Source organism: Panthera pardus, unplaced genomic scaffold (genome assembly GCF_024362965.1).
Source record: "Panthera pardus isolate Hobbes unplaced genomic scaffold, ASM2436296v1 HiC_scaffold_1, whole genome shotgun sequence".
Classification (NCBI taxonomy): domain Eukaryota; kingdom Metazoa; phylum Chordata; class Mammalia; order Carnivora; family Felidae; genus Panthera; species Panthera pardus.
This window is the reverse complement of record NW_026526654.1, coordinates 69,161,955-69,181,890: the sequence shown is the minus strand read 5'-3', so window position 1 is coordinate 69,181,890 and position 19,936 is coordinate 69,161,955. Positions and strand designations below refer to the sequence as shown.

Genomic DNA, 19,936 nt, shown 5'->3' with positions numbered 1-19,936 from the left:
TTTTTTTTTAAGTTTAGTTTATTTTGTGAGAGAGCACACACAGGAGGGGCAGAGAGAGAGGGAGAGAGAAAGGGAATCCTAAGCAGGTTCCACGCTGTGAGCATGGAGCCCAGTGTAGGGATTGAACTCATGAACTGTGAGATCATGACTTGAGCTGAAACCAAGACGTTGGATGCCTGACTAAGCCACCCAGGTGCCCCTAATATATGTTTTATTGAAGATAAAGTGTATTGAATTTTCATTTCAACTATAAGAACTCTTTTTTGTTCCCTGATTATTCCTTTTTCTTGTCTCTTTCACTTCCTGGTTCTGTGACCTTAAGCAAGACACTGCACCTTTTTGAGCCTCAGTTTTCTTGTCTGTAAAATAAAAATAAAATTTGTAGTATTACCTTCACGCTAAAATAATGTTGCCTTTTGTGTCATTGACTCTGCATCATCAGAAAGATTTGTGTTTTCAGCCAGGGTTCTGCCACTTACTTACTGTAAGACCTTGGGCAAAGATATCTAACTTCCTTATGCATTGGTTTCCTCTTTGTAATATGGAGTCAATAATAATACCTACATCATTATGTCATTATGAGTCTTCAATGAGATAATGCTTATGAAGCACATCACCTAGCACATGGTATTCCATAACTACTAATCTGAGAAATTATTATCCCTATTCCTCTTAAGAGCTGCAATTCCCATAGAAACATATAAACAATTTTAAGCAAATATAATTAATTAAGGCCATATACAACTGCCAGAATAGTATTATAAAGAAAGTGCTCACTTGCAGCTGGAGTGGATCTGCAAGATTTAATGGACCCACAAATATGATTTGCACAGCTGGTCATTGATGATAATAAGGCCAAGGTGATCAATTTATACCCACTTCTGGAGATTCTAAAATTTAAGCTCTAAAGCATTTGACGGTATCCTGAAGACAATGGGGGAGCCATTGAAGAGTTTTGGAGAGAGGAAGCATATCAGATTTGTGTTTCAGGAAATGAGGATAAATTATTAGCAGTTAAAAAAGATTAGCTTGGGGGCGCCTGGGTGGCTCAGTCGGTTAAGCGTCCGACTTCGGCTCAGGTCATGATCTCGCAGTCTGTGGGTTTGAGCCCCGCCTCAGGCTCTGTGCTGACAGCTCAGAGCCTGGAGCCTGCTTCCGATTCTGTGTCTCCCTCTCTCTCTGACCCTCCCCCATTCATGCTCTGTCTCTCTCTGTCTCAAAAATAAATAAACATTAAAAAAAAAAAAAAGATTAGCTTGTAAATAAATGATCTCTTGAGAATGCTGACATGACCTGGAGATCATGTTGGCTCATGGAGAAGAGAAGTGGTGTGGGTGATCTAAAACAGTATCTTCCATGGTGGGGTCACTCTGTGAAGGCATGCATGCAACTCCATTCTGCAGTGGGCATTATTGGTCTGGGGGATCTCCTATAGCTACTGTCACTGATTAACAGTCAGGTGACGGCAAGTACCTTACATTTATTTTGTGCAGAGAGCCATGCCAGATACAAGTGGCTATGTTAAAGACCTGGATTTGGGGGGCACCTGGGTGGCTCAGTCGGTTAAGCAGCTCTGTATCTCAGCTCAGGTTGTGATCTCACGGTTTTGTGAGTTTGAGCCCCACATTGGGCTCTGTGCTGACAGTGCAGAGCCTGCTTGAGATTTTCTCTCTCCTTTTCTTTCTCTGTGCCCCTCCCCCACTTGCACTGTCTCTCTCTTTCTCTCTCTCTCTCAAAATAAATAAACATTAAAAATTTTTTTTAATTAAAGAAAGACACGGATATGGTATCTTCTTACCAAGGAAATTATCAACAATAGAAAACTAATACTGTTAAGCTATAAGAATTCAGATTAATGAAGAAGAAAGGCAAGTCAATAAATTATAAAGTATGATGGTGGGGTTATTTAAAATTAACTTCATTCCTTTTACAGATAGTAGAATGTATGTAAATTTGATACATATTAAATATGCTTTAAGGAAGATATGAAAATTTAGCATAATTGGATATTTATTTAGAAAATTAAGTCAGTGAAAAATTGTGAGTTACATTGAAGAAAACAACTTTTTTTCCCATTTCTAGAAATAATAAGACAGAAGATAAACAGCTAATTGCAAATGCTATTTATTAATAATTTAACTGCTGGAACATATCACAGATCTATAGTGAGCCTTTTATCTGTGTTGTGCACAGGATGCATTAAAGTGTAATTGTGCACCACGGCTCGCACCCTCCCTGTTCAGTTAGATGGAGCTGGGAAAAGAATTGGTACGGGGAAGCCAGGCAGGGGAACTAGCCTAAGCTAGATGTGATGTCCACTTTGCACAGACAAGAGGTGGAGATGAGAAGGACGGAATCAGGAGGAGACTCACCCATGTCAGGAAAGGGTTGGGAGGCTTAACAGCAGGAAGTTCCCAAGTAGCTGCAGAGTGGATGGGAGGAGGGAAGGGGGTTTGAGAAGTGATGTTGTGAGTTAGGAGTTGATATTTTTGAGGACACATGTAATGATTGGAATCTCTTTGTTTTTCCTTTAAAAAAAATATTTATTTTGAGAGCGAGAGAGACATAGGGCACGTGCAAGCGGGGGAGGAGCAGAGAGAGGGAGAGAAAGAATCCCAATAGTGCACTGTCAGCGCTGAGCCCATCTTGGGGCTTGAACTCATGAACTGTGAGAGATCACAACCTGAACTGAAATCAGGAGTCAGACACTTAACTGACTGAGCCACGCAGGCGCCCCTGGAATCTCTTTTAATGACATTTTTTAATGACTTTTTACTATTGGCTACTGTTTCTGTGTGACTCTGTAAAACTTGTGGGACCTTGGTTTTTTAAAAATTAAGATTACATATAAGATTTACTGAGTATGAATAATCAGTGTATCTTTATATATCTTCATTATACCTTTAATTTTTTTGTCATTATTATAATTAACCTTTTTTGGCATTATTATAATTATCCTTTAATTTTTTTCCCTTTAATTATTTGAAAATGTTTTCATGTCCCATTTGATGGTGTGTTTTCTGATGAATTCAAATGACTATTATTCTTATACAAATTATTTGATGTAACAAGTCATTCAGTCTATAAACAAATTCTTAAATTGATGTAAGTAAAAAATCTTCTCTATATTTGAAATATGAACTTTCTACTCATTACTCACCTGTATTTACCAGTGACCCTATTTTAATGTATAACTTGTAATAGGTAAGTGTATGTCATTTTTTTCTTGTATTTAAGAAAAAGCTTTAATTCATTTTTCTAATATGTGGAGAAAATAATTTTAATTGCTTACTTAAAAAGCCACTTTGTTAATGTACAGATTTCTATGACTCCATTTTCATGTAGTTATAACATACAATAGAAAAATAGGAATTATTTATTTTTAAGAATAACTTCCTCAAATTTGAGGAATTTGAGTTGTATAAAATGTCTTTCCAGGGGCATCTGGGTGGCTCAGTCAGTTAAGGGTCCAACTTTGACTCAGGTCATACTCTCACGGTTCTCAGGTGTAAGCCCCACATGGGGCTCTCTGCTGTGAGCACGGACCCCACTTCAGATCCTCTGTCCCCCTCCCTCTCCCTTGCTTGTGCACACACTCTTTCTCCGTCTCAAAAATAAACATTAAAAAAAAAAGTAAAATGTCTTTCCATTTCTTCTGAAAAGTTAATATTTAGTTTGGTTTATAAGGCTAAAACTGCTTATTCATTCATTTATGAAGGGCCTATGATAATAACAGTACTACTACTAATAATACTAACAACAGTAAGTAATAGTAATGGTAGAGGTCAAGATGCTATTTACTAGATGTCAGACCCTGTGGATAGTTATTGCTGTTGTTGTTGTTGTTGTTGTTGTTATTGGTATACCTGTTTTATACATGAGAACACTGCAGCCCGGAGAGGTTAACTAACTTATCCAAAGTCACATAGCTAGTATGATTTAAACCCAATTAGTCTGGCTCCAGAGTCTGTGCTCTCAGAACACTATCCAGTTTTCCAGTCTTCAAGCAGTCATAGTCTACAATGAGAAGAGACAACTCATTACAACTCACTGTTGTTACTTTACCAGTATACTCTGTAGGAACTCAGATGAAGGAGCCATAATATCTGCCTGGGACATCAAGAATGAAGCAAGTCTTAAAGTAGAAAATTGCCAGAAAGGCACAAAGAGTTGAAGGATCAAGTACTTCCCGTGCAAAGGCACGGAGGCATCAAAATGCATAATGTGTTTGGAGGATGACAAGATTTCTGGTGTAACTGGAGTCCAGTGTGAATGAGAAGGAGGGGTGGGAGATAAAGCTGGAAAGACTGAGAACAGATTATGAAGAGCCTTCTATGCCCTGAACAAACCAACTATGGAAAATTTGAGGAGGGGGCAATCAAGGAAATTTGAATATGGAGTGGGTATTCGTTACTAAAGAATTACTGTTAATTTTTAAGTGTGATAATTACATGTGGCTATGTAAGATTTATCTTTTTGTTCAGTTAAGGATCCTAACAAAATCCAGTTGTTGTATTTGGATGTAATGTCACATAGGTCTTTTTTTAGTGTTTATTTATTTTTGAGAGAGAGAGAGAGAGAGAGGCAGAGAGAGAGGGAGACAGAATCTGAGCAGGCTCCACGCTCTGAGCTGTCAGCACAGAGCCCAACGTAGGGCTCAAACCCAAAAACCACGAGATCATGACATGAGCCAAAGCCAGAAACTTAGCTGACTGAGCCACCTAGGTGCCCTCACATGGGTCTTTTAAAGTCTCTTTTCATTGACAAAAGCATCTGTTCCCCTTTTTATGTCATTGATTTTTTGAAAACCTGAGTTAATTATCCTACAGAATTTCCTCCATTCTGGATTTGTCAGATTGCTTCCTAATGATGTCATTTAACTTGTTCCACTATCTCCTGTATTGATATCCTGGAGGTTATATTTAAAGACTTGATTAGGTTTAGATTAGGTTTTATTTTGGCAATCATATTTTGTAAGTGGTGTTGTGCAGTTCATATTACATCTCATCAGGAGACAAACATTTAGTAATGCTAAGATTGAGCAGTGGGTTCAGATGGAGACAGCTTAATCCATTGTAAAGTTCCTCATCAGCCTTATACTTAATTGTTTGACCATTCATTGATGAACACTGTATGATTCAGTCATTTCATTAGAGGTTACAAAAAGGTGATTTTCTAATCCTGTCATTCCTCGTGCATTTATTGGCTAGAGTAGTTTTTTTTTGTTTTTTTTTTTTGTTTGTTTGTTTGTTTGTTTGTTTTTTAATATATGAAATTTACTGTCAAATTGGTTTCCATACAACACCCAGTGCTCATCCCAAAAGGTGCCCTCCTCAATGCCCATCACCCACCCTGCCCTCCCTCCCACCCCCCATCAACCCTCAGTTTGTTCTCAGTTTTTAACAGTCTCTTATGCTTTGGCTCTCTCCCACTCTAACCTCTTTTTTTTTTTTTTTTTTTTTTTTTTCCTTCCCCTCCCCCATGGGTTTCTGTTATGTTTCTCAGGATCCACATAAGAGTGAAACCATATGGTATCTGTCTTTCTCTGTATGGCTTATTTCACTTAGCATCACACTCTCCAGTTCCATCCACGTTGCTACAAAAGGCCATATTTCATTTTTTCTCATTGCCACGTAGTATTCCATTGTGTATATAAACCACAATTTCTTTATCCATTCATCAGTTGATGGACATTTAGGCTCTTTCCATAATTTGGCTATTGTTGAGAGTGCCGCTATAAACATTGGGGTACAGGTGCCCCTATGCATCAGTACTCCTGTATCCCTTGGATAAATTCCTAGCAGTGCTATTGCTGGGTCATAGGGTAGGTCTATTTTTAATTTTCTGAGGAACCTCCACACTGCTTTCCAGAGCGGCTGCACCAATTTGCATTCCCACCAACAGTGCAAGAGGGTTCCTGTTTCTCCACATCCTCTCCAGCATCTATTGTCTCCTGATTTCTTCATTTTGGCCACTCTGACTGGCGTGAGGTGGTATCTGAGTGTGGTTTTGATTTGTATTTCCCTGATAAGGAGCGACGTTGAACATCTTTTCATGTGCCTGTTGGCCATCCAGATGTCTTCTTTAGAGAAGTGTCTATTCATGTTTTCTGCCCATTTCTTCACTGGGTTATTTGTTTTTCGGGTGTGGAGTTTGATGAGCTCTTTATAGATTTTGGATACTAGCCCTTTGTCCGATGTGTCATTTGCAAATATCTTTTCCCATTCCATTGGTTGCCTTTTAGTTTTGTTGGTTGTTTCCTTTGCTGTGCAGAAGCTTTTTATCTTCATAAGGTCCCAGTAATTCACTTTTGCTTTTAATTCCCTTGCCTTTGGGGATGTGCCGAGTAAGAGATTGCTACGGCTGAGGTCAGAGAGGTCTTTTCCTGCTTTCTCCTCTAAGGTTTTGATGGTTTCCTGTCTCACATTCAGGTCCTTTATCCATTTTGAGTTTATTTTTGTGAATGGTGTGAGAAAGTGGTCTAGTTTCAACCTTCTGCATGTTGCTGTCCAGTTCTCCCAGCACCATTTGTTAAAGAGACTGTCTTTTTTCCATTGGATGTTCTTTCCTGCTTTGTCAAAGATGAGTTGGCCATACGTTTGTGGGTCTAGTTCTGGGGTTTCTATTCTATTCCATTGGTCTATGTGTCTGTTTTTATGCCAATACCATGCTGTCTTGATGATGACAGCTTTGTAGGAGAGGCTAAAGTCTGGGATTGTGATGCCTCCTGCTTTGGTCTTCTTCTTCAAAATTACTTTGGCTATTCGGGGCCTTTTGTGGTTCCATATGAATTTTAGGATTGCTTGTTCTAGTTTCGAGAAGAATGCTGGTGCAATTTTGATTGGGATTGCATTGAATGTGTAGATAGCTTTGGGTAGTATTGACATTTTGACAATATTTATTCTTCCAATCCATGAGCAGGGAATGTCTTTCCATTTCTTTATATCTTCTTCAATTACCTGCATAAGCTTTCTATAGTTTTCAGCATACAGATCTTTTACATCTTTGGTTAGATTTATTCCTAGGTATTTTATGCTTCTTGGTGCAATTGTGAATGGGATCAGTTTCTTCATTTGTCTTTCTGTTGCTTCATTGTTAGTGTATAAGAATGCAACTGATTTCTGCACATTGATTTTGTATCCTGCAACTTTGCTGAATTCATGTATCAGTTCTAGCAGACTTTTGGTGGAGTCTATCGGATTTTCCATGTATAATATCATGCCATCTGCAAAAAGCGAAAGCTTGACTTCATCTTTGCCAATTTTGATGCCTTTGATTTCCTTTTGTTGTCTGATTGCTGATGCTAGAACTTCCAGCACTATATTAAACAACAGCAGTGACAGTGGGCATCCCTGTCGTGTTCCTGATCTCAGGGAAAAAGCTCTCAGTTTTTCCCCGTTGAGGATGATGTTAGCTGTGGGCTTTTCATAAATGGCCTTTATGATATTTAAGTATGTTCCTTCTATCCCGACTTTCTCAAGGGTTTTTATTAAGAAAGGGTGCTGGATTTTGTCAAAGGCCTTTTCTGCATCGATTGACAGGATCATATGGTTCTTCTCTTTTTTTTTGTTAATGTGATGTATCACGTTGATCGATTTGCGAATGTTGAACCAGCCCTGCATTCCAGGAATGAATCCCACTTGATCATGGTGAATAATTCTTTTTATATGCTGTTGAATTCGATTTGCTAGTATCTTATTAAGAATTTTTGCATCCATATTCATCAGGGATATTGGCCTGTAGTTCTCTTTTTTTACTGGGTCTCTGTCTGGTTTAGGAATCAAAGTAATACTGGCTTCATAGAATGAGTCTGGAAGTTTTCCTTCCCTTTCTATTTCTTGGAATAGCTTGAGAAGGATAGGTATTATCTCTGCTTTAAATGTCTGGTAGAACTCCCCTGGGAAGCCATCTGGTCCTGGACTCTTATTTGTTGGGAGATTTTTGATAACCGATTCAATTTCTTCGCTGGTTATGGGTCTGTTCAAGCTTTCTATTTCCTCCTGATTGAGTTTTGGAAGAGTGTGGGTGTTTAGAAATTTGTCCGTTTCTTCCAGGTTGTCCAGTTTGTTGGCATATAATTTTTCATAGTATTCCCTGATAATTGTTTGTATCTCTGAGGGATTGGTTGTAATCATTCCATTTTCATTCATGATTTTATCTATTTGGGTCATCTCCCTTTTCTTTTTGAGAAGCCTGGCTAGAGGTTCATCAATTTTGTTTATTTTTTCAAAAAACCAACTCTTGGTTTCGTTGATCTGCTCTACAGTTTTTTTAGATTCTATATTGTTTATTTCTGCTCTGATCTTTATGATTTCTCTTCTTCTGCTGGGTTTAGGCTGCCTTTGCTGTTCTGCTTCTATTTCCTTTAGGTGTGCTGTTAGATTTTGTATTTGGGATTTTTCTTGTTTCTTGAGCTAGGCCTGGATTGCAATGTATTTTCCTCTCAGGACTGCCTTCGCTGCATCCCAAAGCGTTTGGATTGTTGTATTTTCATTTTCGTTTGTTTCCATATATGTTTTAATTTCTTCTCTAATTGCCTGGTTGACCCACTCATTCGTTAGTAGGGTGTTCTTTAACCTCCATGCTTTTGGAGGTTTTCCAGACTTTTTCCTGTGGTTGATTTCAAGCTTCATAGCATTGTGGTCTGAAAGTATGCATGGTATAATTTCAATTGTTGTAAACTTATGAAGGGCTGTTTTGTGACCCAGTATATGATCTATCTTGGAGAATGTTCCATGTGCACTCGAGAAGAAAGTATATTCTGTTGCTTTGGGATGCAGAGTTCTAAATATATCTGTCAAGTCCATCTGATCCAATGTATCATTCAGGGCCCTTGTTTCTTTATTGACTGTGTGTCTAGATGATCTATCCATTTCTGTAAGTGGGGTGTTAAAGTCCCCTGCAATGACCACATTCTTATCAATAAGGTTGCTTATGTTTATGAGTAATTGTTTTATATATCTGGGGGCTCGGGTATTTGGCGCATAGACATTTATAATAGTTAGCTCTTCCTGGTGGATAGACCCTGTGATTATTATATAATGCCCTTCTTCATCTCTTGTTACAGCCTTTAATTTAAAGTCTAGTTTGTCTGATATAAGTATGGCTACTCCAGCTTTCTTTTGGCTTCCAGGAGCATGATAAATAGTTCTCCATCCCCTCACTCTCAATCTAAAGGTGTCCTCAGATCTAAAATGAGTCTCTTGTAGACAGCAAATAGATGGGTCTTGTTTTTTTATCCATTCTGATACCCTATGTCTTTTAGTTGGCGCATTTAATCCATTTACATTCAGTGTTATTATAGAAAGATATGGGTTTAGAGTCATTGTGATGTCTGTATGTTTTATGCTTGTAGTGATGTCTCTGGTACTTTGTCTCACAGGATCCCCCTTAGGATCTCTTGTAGGGCTGGTTTCGTGGTGACAAATTCCTTCAGTTTTTGTTTGTTTGGGAAGACCTTTATCTCTCCTTCTATTCTAAATGACAGACTTGCTGGATAAAGGATTCTCGGCTGCATATTTTTTCTGTTTAGCACACTGTAGATATCGTGCCAAGCCTTTCTGGCCTGCCAAGTTTCAAAGGAGAGATCAGTCACGAGTCTTATAGGTCTCCCTTTATATGTGAGGGCACGTTTATCCCTTGCTGCTTTCAGAATTTTCTCTTTATCTTTGTATTTTGCCAGTTTCACTATGATATGTCGTGCAGAAGATCGATTCAAGTTACGTCTGAAGGGAGTTCTCTGTGCCTCTTGGATTTCAATGCCTTTTTCCTTCCCCAGTTCAGGGAAGTTCTCAGCTATAATTTGTTCAAGTACCCCTTCAGCACCTTTCCCTCTCTCTTCCTCCTCTGGGATACCAATTATGCATATATTATTTTTTTTTAGTGTATCACTTAGTTCTCTAATTTTCCCCTCATACTCCTGGATTTTTTTATCTCTCTTTCTTTCAGCTTCCTCTTTCTCCATAACTTTATCTTCTAGTTCACCTATTCTCTCCTCTGCCTCTTCAAGCCGAGCCATCGTGGTTTCCATTTTGTTTTGCATTTCATTTAAAGCGTTTTTCAGCTCCTCGTGACAGTTCCTTAGTCCCTCGATCTTTGTGGCAAGAGATTCTCTGCTGTCCTGTATACTGTTTTCAAGCCCAGCGATTAATTTTATGACTATTATTCTAAATTCACTTTCTGTTATATTATTTAAATCCTTTTTGATCAGTTCATTAGCTGTTGTTATTTCCTGGAGATTCTTCTGAGGGGAATTCTTCCATTTGGTCATTTTGGAGAGTCTCTGGCGTGGTGAGGACCTGCAGTGCACTTCCCCTGTGCCGTGGTGTATAACTGGAGTTAGTGGGCGGGGCCGCAGTCCGACCCGATGTCTGCCCCCAGCCCACTGCTGGGGCCACAGTCAGACTGGTGTGTGCCTTCTCTTCCCCTCTCCTAGGGGCGGGATTCACTGTGGGGTGGCGTGTCCCGTCTGGGCTACTTGCACACTGCCAAGCTTGTGTTGCTGGGGATCTGGCGTATTAGCTGGGGTGGGTAGGCAAGGTGCACGGGGGCTGGAGGGGCAGGCTTAGCTCGCTTCTTCTTAGGTGATCCGCTTCAGGAGGAGCCCTGTGGCAGCGGGAGGGAGTCAGATCCGCTGCCGGAGGTTTGGCTCCGCAGAAGCACAGAGTTGGGTGTTTGCGCGGAGCGAGCAAGTTCCCTGGCAGGAACTGGTTCCCTTTGGGATTTTGGCTGGGGGATGGGCGGGGGAGATGGCGCTGGCGCCTTTGTTCCCCGCCAAGCTGAGCTCTGCCGTCCGGGGGCTCAGCAGCTCTCCCTCCCTTTGTCCTCCAGCCTTCCCGCTTTCCGAGCAGAGCTGTTAACTTATGACCTCCCAGACGCTAAGTCGCGCTTGCTGTCGGAACACAGTCTGTCCGGCCCCTCCGCTTTTGCCAGCCAGACTCGGGGGCTCTGCTTGGCCGGTGAGCCGCCCCTCCGCCCCGGCTCCCTCCCGCCAGTCCGTGGAGCGCGCACCGCCTCGCCGCCCTTCCTACCCTCTTCCGTGGGCCTCTAGTCTGCGCTTGACTCCGGAGACTCCCTTCTGCTAATCCTCTGGCGGTTTTCTGGGTTCTTTAGGCAGGTGTAGGTGGAATCTAAGTGATCGGCAGGACGCGCTGTGAGCCCCGCGTCCTCCTACGCCGCCATCTTCCGGAACCCCCTAGAGTAGTTTTAAGGAGAATAACTTTCTCTCATCTACCACAACAATTTAATTACTTTAAAATACAATTCATACCAGAGAGAGAGAATAAGTGCCTAATTCATTTCCTTCAGCTATTAATTTAGAGAGAAGTTGTTACCCCAGGAACTAACATTGGCATCTAATGAGTTTCTTTTATCTTTCTCTCTTTCTCTATTTCTCTCTCCCTCATCCCCCCCTCCCCCATCCCTTTATTAGCACTATGAACTTCTGTGTAACTTTTTTCCATATGTCTTATGTAGTTGCACACATTTTTCTTGTTGGTGCTCAATCGTCCATCAAGTTGACCATGTCCTTTTTATATTACTCCCATTAGTATGTGAGAGATTCCCTGCTTTCTGGCACAAGATAGACCAGGCTCATCTTGTATATTTCCTAACACAGACTTGGAATCAGCCATTTCTACCAAAAACTCTTGTTCTTTTTAGTGAGGAATGGTTCTTAGAGACTATAATCTGGATGCTAGGGCTTCTCATTGACATTGGATTGTAATTGCTTCTGAGCTTTTTTAGTAGACAGAATTATATCTCATTATTTTCTAAATTTTTTTAATGTTTTATTTATTTTTGAGAGAGAGAGAGAGAGAACATGAGTGAGGAGGGGCAGAGAGAGAAGGAGACAGAGAATCCGAAGCAGGCTCCGTACTGTCAGTGCAAAGCCTGATGTGGGGCTTGAACCCATGAACCGTGAGATCATGACCTGAGCTGAATTATAAATAAATTATCAAATAAATAAATTATCAAAAGCCAATATCCTCAAGGGTAGTAAGGTTGAAATGACACTTAACCGACTGAGCCACCCAGGTGCCCCATCATTATTTTTAAAGTAAGCAAATATATCTAGATTAAAAGCAAAACTTATTGCCTATATTGAGGAGGCCAAGTGTTTGTTGAATGACATTTTATAAAACTTTTCCAACTACTACCTGACATTGTTTGCTTCCAGCAAAAACAAAAGTCATTTTTGCCCTTATGTGATATGTATTCTTGAGATATTCTTGCACAAGCTCTTCTAGCCGGTTTTTTTTTTTTTTTTTTTTTTTGGTATAATATTTACTGTAGCTCACTTCTAGATGAGACAACTGCTCTTACATTCTAGCTTTTATTAAATTTGAAAGTGACCTTAGATGCTGTGATTTTTTTGAATAAGCATGCATCTATAGTAGTGTGCCTTCTCCAAACTAACATAGTTCTTTAGAGTCTAGACTGTATGATACAGACTACAAATCAAGGAAGGAAGATGTAATTCAATTCTATAAAATAGTGATTCAACATTTACTGGATTAATCTTTCCATTAGCAACCTGACATGAATTAGTCATTGTGGAGGCATAGTGATTCATTGTGGTCCCTGGCCTTGGGAACTTTTTTCTTAAGTGGAATAGGATAGATGAGATATTTATTCTGTACCAAGAATAAGGATATTAATGTTATTGAGATTTGAAACTTCAGATAGGCTTAATTTGTGGAGCACATCTGTATATAGTAGGCAATAAATTATCAAAAGCCAATATCCTCAAGGGTAGTAAGGTTGAAATGACATATGTGAATTATAGATCCCTTAAAGGGTACAGAGTAAAATTAAGGATTTCTCTGTCTATCCCAATGTATTGCTAACTTTAAGAAACTCATCTCAGAGAATGACATTTTCACTCTCAGGCACAAACTAGTGGGATGCAACCAGTGTTCTGACTAAGAGGAGTATTTAAAAAAATATTTTCTTAGTTCTCAAAAATAAATAGTATATCACAGATGGTTCCAATACACTTCACCCAATGAAAGGAAAAAGAGAACTAATTATACACAAAAGTTGGGAGTATAAACTTTTAGTAGATAGTCTCAGTTTGGAAATTGGATTAAGAAATGAGAAAATGTTGGCTGGAGATCATACAGCCTTTTGTGTAAGCCAGAGTTTGACTTTCATTAGAGTTCTAGTATTAAGAATTTCAGTCAGAGTTTGAAACTTATTACCTTCATTATATGCCTACTTTGTGCAAAATATTATGCTAAGAACTCTTTGGAAATTGAGGTGGGGATGGAGAAAAGTAACAAGATACAGACACCATATGGAGATGGGGGTAGAGGAGGAAAGGAGAAGGTAACGAGAACAGGAAGGTAACAAGGAGAATGAAGTTGTTTGAAATGACGTGAAGAAAACAGATTTATAACAATTTATTGATGATGTCACCTAGTACAGATTGAAAAAAGTGCTAAATTGGTATTACAGATAAGCTGTTGTAAGAATACGAAGGGGAGAGAGAATAGTCCTGAGTGGTAGGTGATTGTGAAAGACTTCAAGGAGGAGGGGACATTAAACTAAAGCCTTGAAAGATGGGAGAGAATCTTAGAGGAAGAAGTGTAAGAAGGACATTCTAGGTTGAGAGAATGGCGTCCTCCAAAGAGATAGGGAGTGGGATGAGAAATGAAACTGGGAAGTTAAGTTTAGGGCCAAATTACAAAAGTCCAGAAATATCTCAGTAATAATAAGTCTAGATTTTAATGATGTTTGCTCTTTATCTAGGCCAAGTCTTTATCTCATACTCTCCAGAGTACTCTACCAATAAACAAGTGTTCTCCTTCACACTTTAGAAAATACACCCCTCTTGGGGGCGCCTGGGTGGCTCAGTGGGTTAAGCGTCGGACTCTTCGTTTCGGCTCAGGTCCTGATCTCACGATTTCGTTGAGTTCGAGCCCCATGTTAGTACGGAACCCACTTGGGATTCTTTCTCTCTCCCTCCTTGTCTGCGCCCTCCCTTGCCCCTGTCTCTGTCTCTCTCAAAATAAAGAAATAAACTTAAAAAAAAAAAGAAAGAAAATACACCCCTCTTTATGACATTTTAACATTTTTTCCATCTATAACTCTACTATGTGTACCAGCAGGCTGATTTTCAAGTTCTTTGGTAAGAGAAATTATTAACACTGTAAATAGGCATTTTTAAATATTCTTCAAATAATCATGCCTATCTGAATACATTAGCATTTAATGTTAATATGAATTATTCAGGGAATACTCAAAGGACATTTATAAATAGTATTCAGCATAAAACAGACAAAAATGAATAAATATTACCCTAGTTTAATGAATCCCTCAAATATCCTTATTTACCATTTCCCCTATTGTATTTGTAGATTTGATTTTGCAAAGTATCCTGTTTCCTAAGTTGTGGGAGAGAGATTTTATTCTTGAATCTGAATTTCATGTAGATCTTACCTTATAAAAAACAGTGCATTATTTTTTATTGCTCAACAAATGTTATCACTTACATTTGGTGAGTTATATCTTGAAGTTTTGTGTAAGAGTGGTTTTGCTTTGATTTTCATCTATTCAGTTTTCTTATCCGTTCATTTCAGTTCTCATTTGTTCAGTGGTCTTTTTTGCTTCTTAAAAGTATTTTTTTTTTTGCTAGAATTTTTCTAACTTGCAGAATTCATGGTAAATTTGAAAGATTATGCAGGTCCTTCATGGATATCATTTTTCTTCTGTTCTCAACATTATAGGAAAGCACTTTTTCAAGAATTGAGATCATTTGAGTTTTTTCCCAGGGGGCTTTGTATTAGAACCACAAAAATTAATATTGTATTTAACTGAAGTGAAAGGATAGAAGTTTTTTATCCTACACTCTACTCACTTCCCAGTCTTCTACAACTGTATCTGCCTTTGTTCTGTTCCTTTACTATTTATCACACAATTGTCAACTGTATTATTTAATACTGGACTTGTTTTACTTGAGCTACTGTTGTTCATTTTCTTGAAACCTTACAATACACTGGAATGTAACTCAAACCTAGATTTATTTCAGTGTTGAATTTGACACTTGAGGCATTGTTATTAAATTAGGAAAGGAACAGATGTAATGTGCCCATCCTGAACGGTTTCCTACAGTAGACATTGTGTTTTTCTAGTGCAGTTTTTGCTACGAGCAGTAATTCATGAGATCAGTGAGTCAGTCAGTGCACAGCTATTTATTATTGGTCATCTACAATATACAAATCAACTATATGTGCACGTAATATCTATCCTTACCTTCTTCCTGGACTCCAGATGCGCATATTCTACTGCCAAGGAGACATCTCTACTTAGATAGCAGGCATCTCAAAGTTAACACGGTTAGAAACAAACTTCCAGTTTTTTCACTGACCTGTACCTCTTCTAGTTTACTCATCTTAAAAATTGGCACCACCCTCTACCCAATTATTTGGGCCAAAATTTTGGGAGCCGTTCTTGAATCCTTTGTTTCCTTCACCCCAAATTTGTTCCCTGCTCTCTACCCCACCACCTACAACATCAGCAAGGCCATTGACTCTTCCTACGGACAATATGCGTGATGTGCACACAGGCCTTTCCTGCACTCCTGCTACCCCAGTCCAGGCCACCGTCGTCTCCAGCTGGACTTCTGCTCCTGCTCCTAACTCCCCAGTTCATTTTTCCCTCTTTTATAATAGATTCTCCACAGATACCTAGAGTGATCTTTTTAAAGCATATATCCGGCCGTGTTCATGTCTCACTTTAAACTCTCTAAAGGCTTCCTCCCACACTTCAACACCACACTCCTAACCTTAGCCTATAGAGCTGTATGTGATCTGGCCCCCGCCCTTTTCCACTCTTGCCTCATTTCACACCATTCCCTGCATTTCCCCTACATTCCAGCCACACTGGCCTTACTTTTCTCTAACTCACCAAACTGGTTCTTGCCTTGGAACCTTTGCACAGTTAGTTCCCTTTACCTGGAATGCTTTGCTCCTTCCCTGACCACTCAGTCTAAAGTAAAGTAAATTAAGTTGTTGCACCCTGTAGTATACGTATTTTAATGTCTTCAGTTTCATAGCACTTCTCAGAATGCAAAACTTCTTTTCATTGTTTATAATCTGCCTCTTCCCCCCACTAAATAGTATTCCCACTAAAAAATACGACTTTAGGAAGGCAGTGACCTGTGTACTTACTAATGTATCCCCAGCATCTGGAACAGTGCCAGACACATCGTAAATAGTCAGTGGGTATTGAATGAACAGTGTTTGAATGGACTGTGACAAATGTTACCTATGCGTCCCTTAACAGCAGTATTGAAATGGTTCTTTTGATACCATTAATATTATTTTATTAATAGGATAACAGAGCTCTCTATTTCTCTCTTGTTTATGCTTTAGATATGAAGCCCCACAGATCGCCTTACGTTGTGGGATTATGCTGAGAGAATGTATCCGACATGAACCACTTGCCAAAATCATCCTCTTTTCTAATCAGTTCCGAGATTTCTTTAAGTATGTGGAGTTGTCAACATTTGATATTGCTTCAGATGCCTTTGCTACTTTTAAGGTAATTTTTTTTAAATCAGCTAGTTCATGTCGTTTCAGCATTTAGTTAAAGTCAATTGGCCTCCAAAGAGACAGTTTAATTAAAACGCAGAAAAAGCTATTCCTGAGGCCTGAGTATAACCGACTGTGAATTACGACACAGACTGCAAGAGCATCGATAATGGATTCTATTAGACCGATCTATTATGCATTCTATTCACATTGTGGAAAAAAAACAACTCAAAATACTGGTCACACACTCATACAGAATGAATTCCAATATATAAATGTAGTATTCTATGCAAAGCATGCTTTCATTTATGTTAAAAACAAAGGGTATAAGCTGTCACTTAAGGTGCACTGAGTACCTCTGCAAGGTTATCAGGGAAGCAGGAACAGTGTTTACCTGCAGGGAAGGGAACTGGGTAGCAAAGGGAGCTGGAGAATGATATCTTTGAACATGAAGGACATCACATTACCTTATCAATGTAATTATAAATTCCCCTACAGTGAAACAAAATACTAAGAAATGATACTTTTTTTCCATAATCATCTATATTCTTATAAACTTATAATCTACTGTTACTTATAGGTAATAAATTTAATCTTAGTTTTTAAATTAAAAAATTTTTTAATTGTTATAAAATAACATACAACATGAAATTGCCATCTTACCGTTCTTTAGTGCACAGTTCAGTAGTGCTAAGTATATTCATATTATTTGTGCAACTAATATCTACTAGATAACAATGCTCCATTTCCCCCTCCTCCCAGTGTCTGGCAACCACCATCTACTTTTGGTTTCTGAGTTTGACCATCAAAAAGATGTTCAGAGAGCATATTAGAAATAATGTAGCTAATTTGCAAACTAAAATACTAGAACTTATACATCCAATGAATGATATCACCTTAAAGGTCCTATCTTAGAAAACGATTTCCTTTTTCTTATGATCCTGCCATTATTTAATATATTTTGAAACTGGTATCATTGTCTGTGGCATGTTCATTTTTCAGTAATGTCAAATGTTTATCCTTCGAGGGCAGATAAAGGTTTTGGAAACAGCACAAGGCTATTTGACATTCAGGTTCATGGGTCAAGTGGGTGATCTTGGTAGCTAGAACTGTTTTTGGTTTTGGTAATAATAATGAGATTGATAATAAAAATAAAATTTATTTTTAAAATAAATTTCTAAATAATAGTAAAATAATAAAATAATAAATAATAATAAAAATTCTAAAATAGAGTCTGATTTTCTTCAGCGCATACCAAATTGCCTCTGAAGATGATTTTAAAAGAGGAATTCTGAAAATATTTTAAGCTGACGATGTAACAGCATCATTGACCAAAAACAAAAAAAAAATCAATTACAAATAGATAAGACTCATTCAAATATATATATTCAGATTTGTTTCTATAAAAGCATTTTGGGGCGACTGGGTAACTCAGTTGGTTAAGTGACTGACTCTTGATTTCGGCTCAGGTCATGATCTCACAGTTCATGAGATCGAGCGCCATGTCAGCTCCACTCTGATGGCATAGAACCTGCTTGGGATTCTCATTCTCTCTCTCTCTCTCTCTCTCTCTCTCTCTCTCTCTCTCTCTGCCTCCCTTTCTCCCTCTCCCTCTCTCTGCCCCTCCCTGCCCAGCAATCACTCTATCTCAAAATAAATAAACTTCAAAAAAATAAAATAAAAAGCATTTCAGCAATTTACTTGCTCCATTTACATCATTCCAGATTTACTTCCACATTTTTTAGGATATAAATATATATTTTTACTTAATTGTAATACATGTATGGCTTTTTATTTTTATATATTACCTTAAATACTTATTTTAACAGTATTGACATAGTCCATATAGCAATATTAGTAAATACTTTAATCTTATTACTTTATGTAAATGACTTGAAAGTTTTCTAGGACCTGGACGATAAATAGTATCTTTTTTTCTAATGTTTATCTATTTATTTCAAGAGGGAGAGAGAGTACACATTAACAGGCAAGGGAGGGGAGAGAGGGAGGAAGAGGTTGGGGCTGAACACTAAGGAGAGTTGCCTCGTGGGTGGAGGAAAGGGTAGCAAGGGCGACAAGCATGGGTGTGTGCTCAGAGTGCTGTCAGACCTGGAGCCTGTTCTGTTTGACAGGCTACTTGGTCTCACCCAGCAAAGCAAAAGTATGGTGGCTACAGATGAACCTCCCAAAGTATATCTAACAGCACATGGTGAGAGAGGCCTTGATGCATGAAATCTGTTGAATGACATTTAACACAAAAGATGATTCCATTTCTTCCTGGCAAAATGTCTGTGCCTAGATAACTAAGGAGATGTTTTCTATCAATAGCACAGTACCATTCGTTCCCCCTTTTCTATCTGATGACTCTGCTATCATGGAAACAAAGTTGGCTCCTTTTTTGAAAGACTGTATGTAAGTGAAGCTTCACAAATAATTATAAACAAAGAACAAACTCTAACGGAGGGAAAAAGTAAATAGAAACGTATGTACTTTTCAAAATTTCCCCAAAGATTTTTCAACATTTAATAGAATAAACTATATTGATAATGTCTTGCTATCATATGTTCAACCCAGTTTAATTTTCAGTACAATTTGGATATCAAAAGTAAATTCATGTTTTAATTTGTACCTCAGCATATTTTCCATTGAACTTAAGTCAAGCGTCTGAAAATCTAAATAAGCATAAAAAGTTTTATAGTATGCTAACAATATTGGAAATGCCAACTTTATGTATTTTTCCAAAATGCTGTGGTTACTATAGTAGAACAGTGACCATAAGTCACTTTTTCTTTTTAGGCAGATGGCTGAGGGGTTTTGGTTGTTTGGTTGGTTTGGTGTTGGTCTGATTTTAATTTGGTTTTATATTTTGTTTTTAACCTCTTAGACTTACCTTTTTTGTTTTGAGCTCCAACAGCCCTCTGGCTGTTGCCCTGTCTAATCATTAATGTTTTAGCACTGTTTATATTTTTGTGGCAGTGTTGTCTACAGATTGTCCTTTCCCCAAAAGCACACCTAACAATCAGAATTTCTTTCATCCCTCCTTCCAAGAATTGACATGACAGAAGGGGTCTGAATTCCACCTCCCTCTGCCACCTGACTGGCACTATGTCCTTGAGCAAATAGTTAACCTTAGAGTTTCATTTTCTCATCCGTAAATGGCAGCTGCTGCCTGGCCCATCAACTGCCATGTCCCTGCCATTGAGTGTGTCTCTGTCACTCCACCCCGTGTCGCCCAAGCTGTGCAGAAGTCACTCCCATATCAATATCAGATAATCTTTAGCATAATACCTAGACTATGCAAAGCTTAGTCTTGTCAAAACAGAATTGTGAAGAGGTGGGATGAAAGGGTACACTGTTTCAAATAATATTTAAAATTGTATTTTATTAAAAACATTTTTTTT

The 19,936-nt window shown here is 38.5% G+C and overlaps 1 protein-coding gene across 11 annotated transcripts in view; it reads left to right on the top strand.

Moving 5' to 3' along the window:
* CAB39L (calcium binding protein 39 like) overlaps positions 1-19,936 on the top strand; it is a 135,552-nt gene that overhangs the window by 76,561 nt on the left and 39,055 nt on the right. For all 11 annotated transcript variants that reach the window (XM_053899691.1, XM_053899697.1, XM_053899705.1 and 8 more), the window contains one exon: positions 16,377-16,545. In XM_053899691.1, coding sequence (XP_053755666.1) covers positions 16,377-16,545 — 169 coding nt within the window. The remainder of the gene's footprint in view (positions 1-16,376; positions 16,546-19,936) is intronic.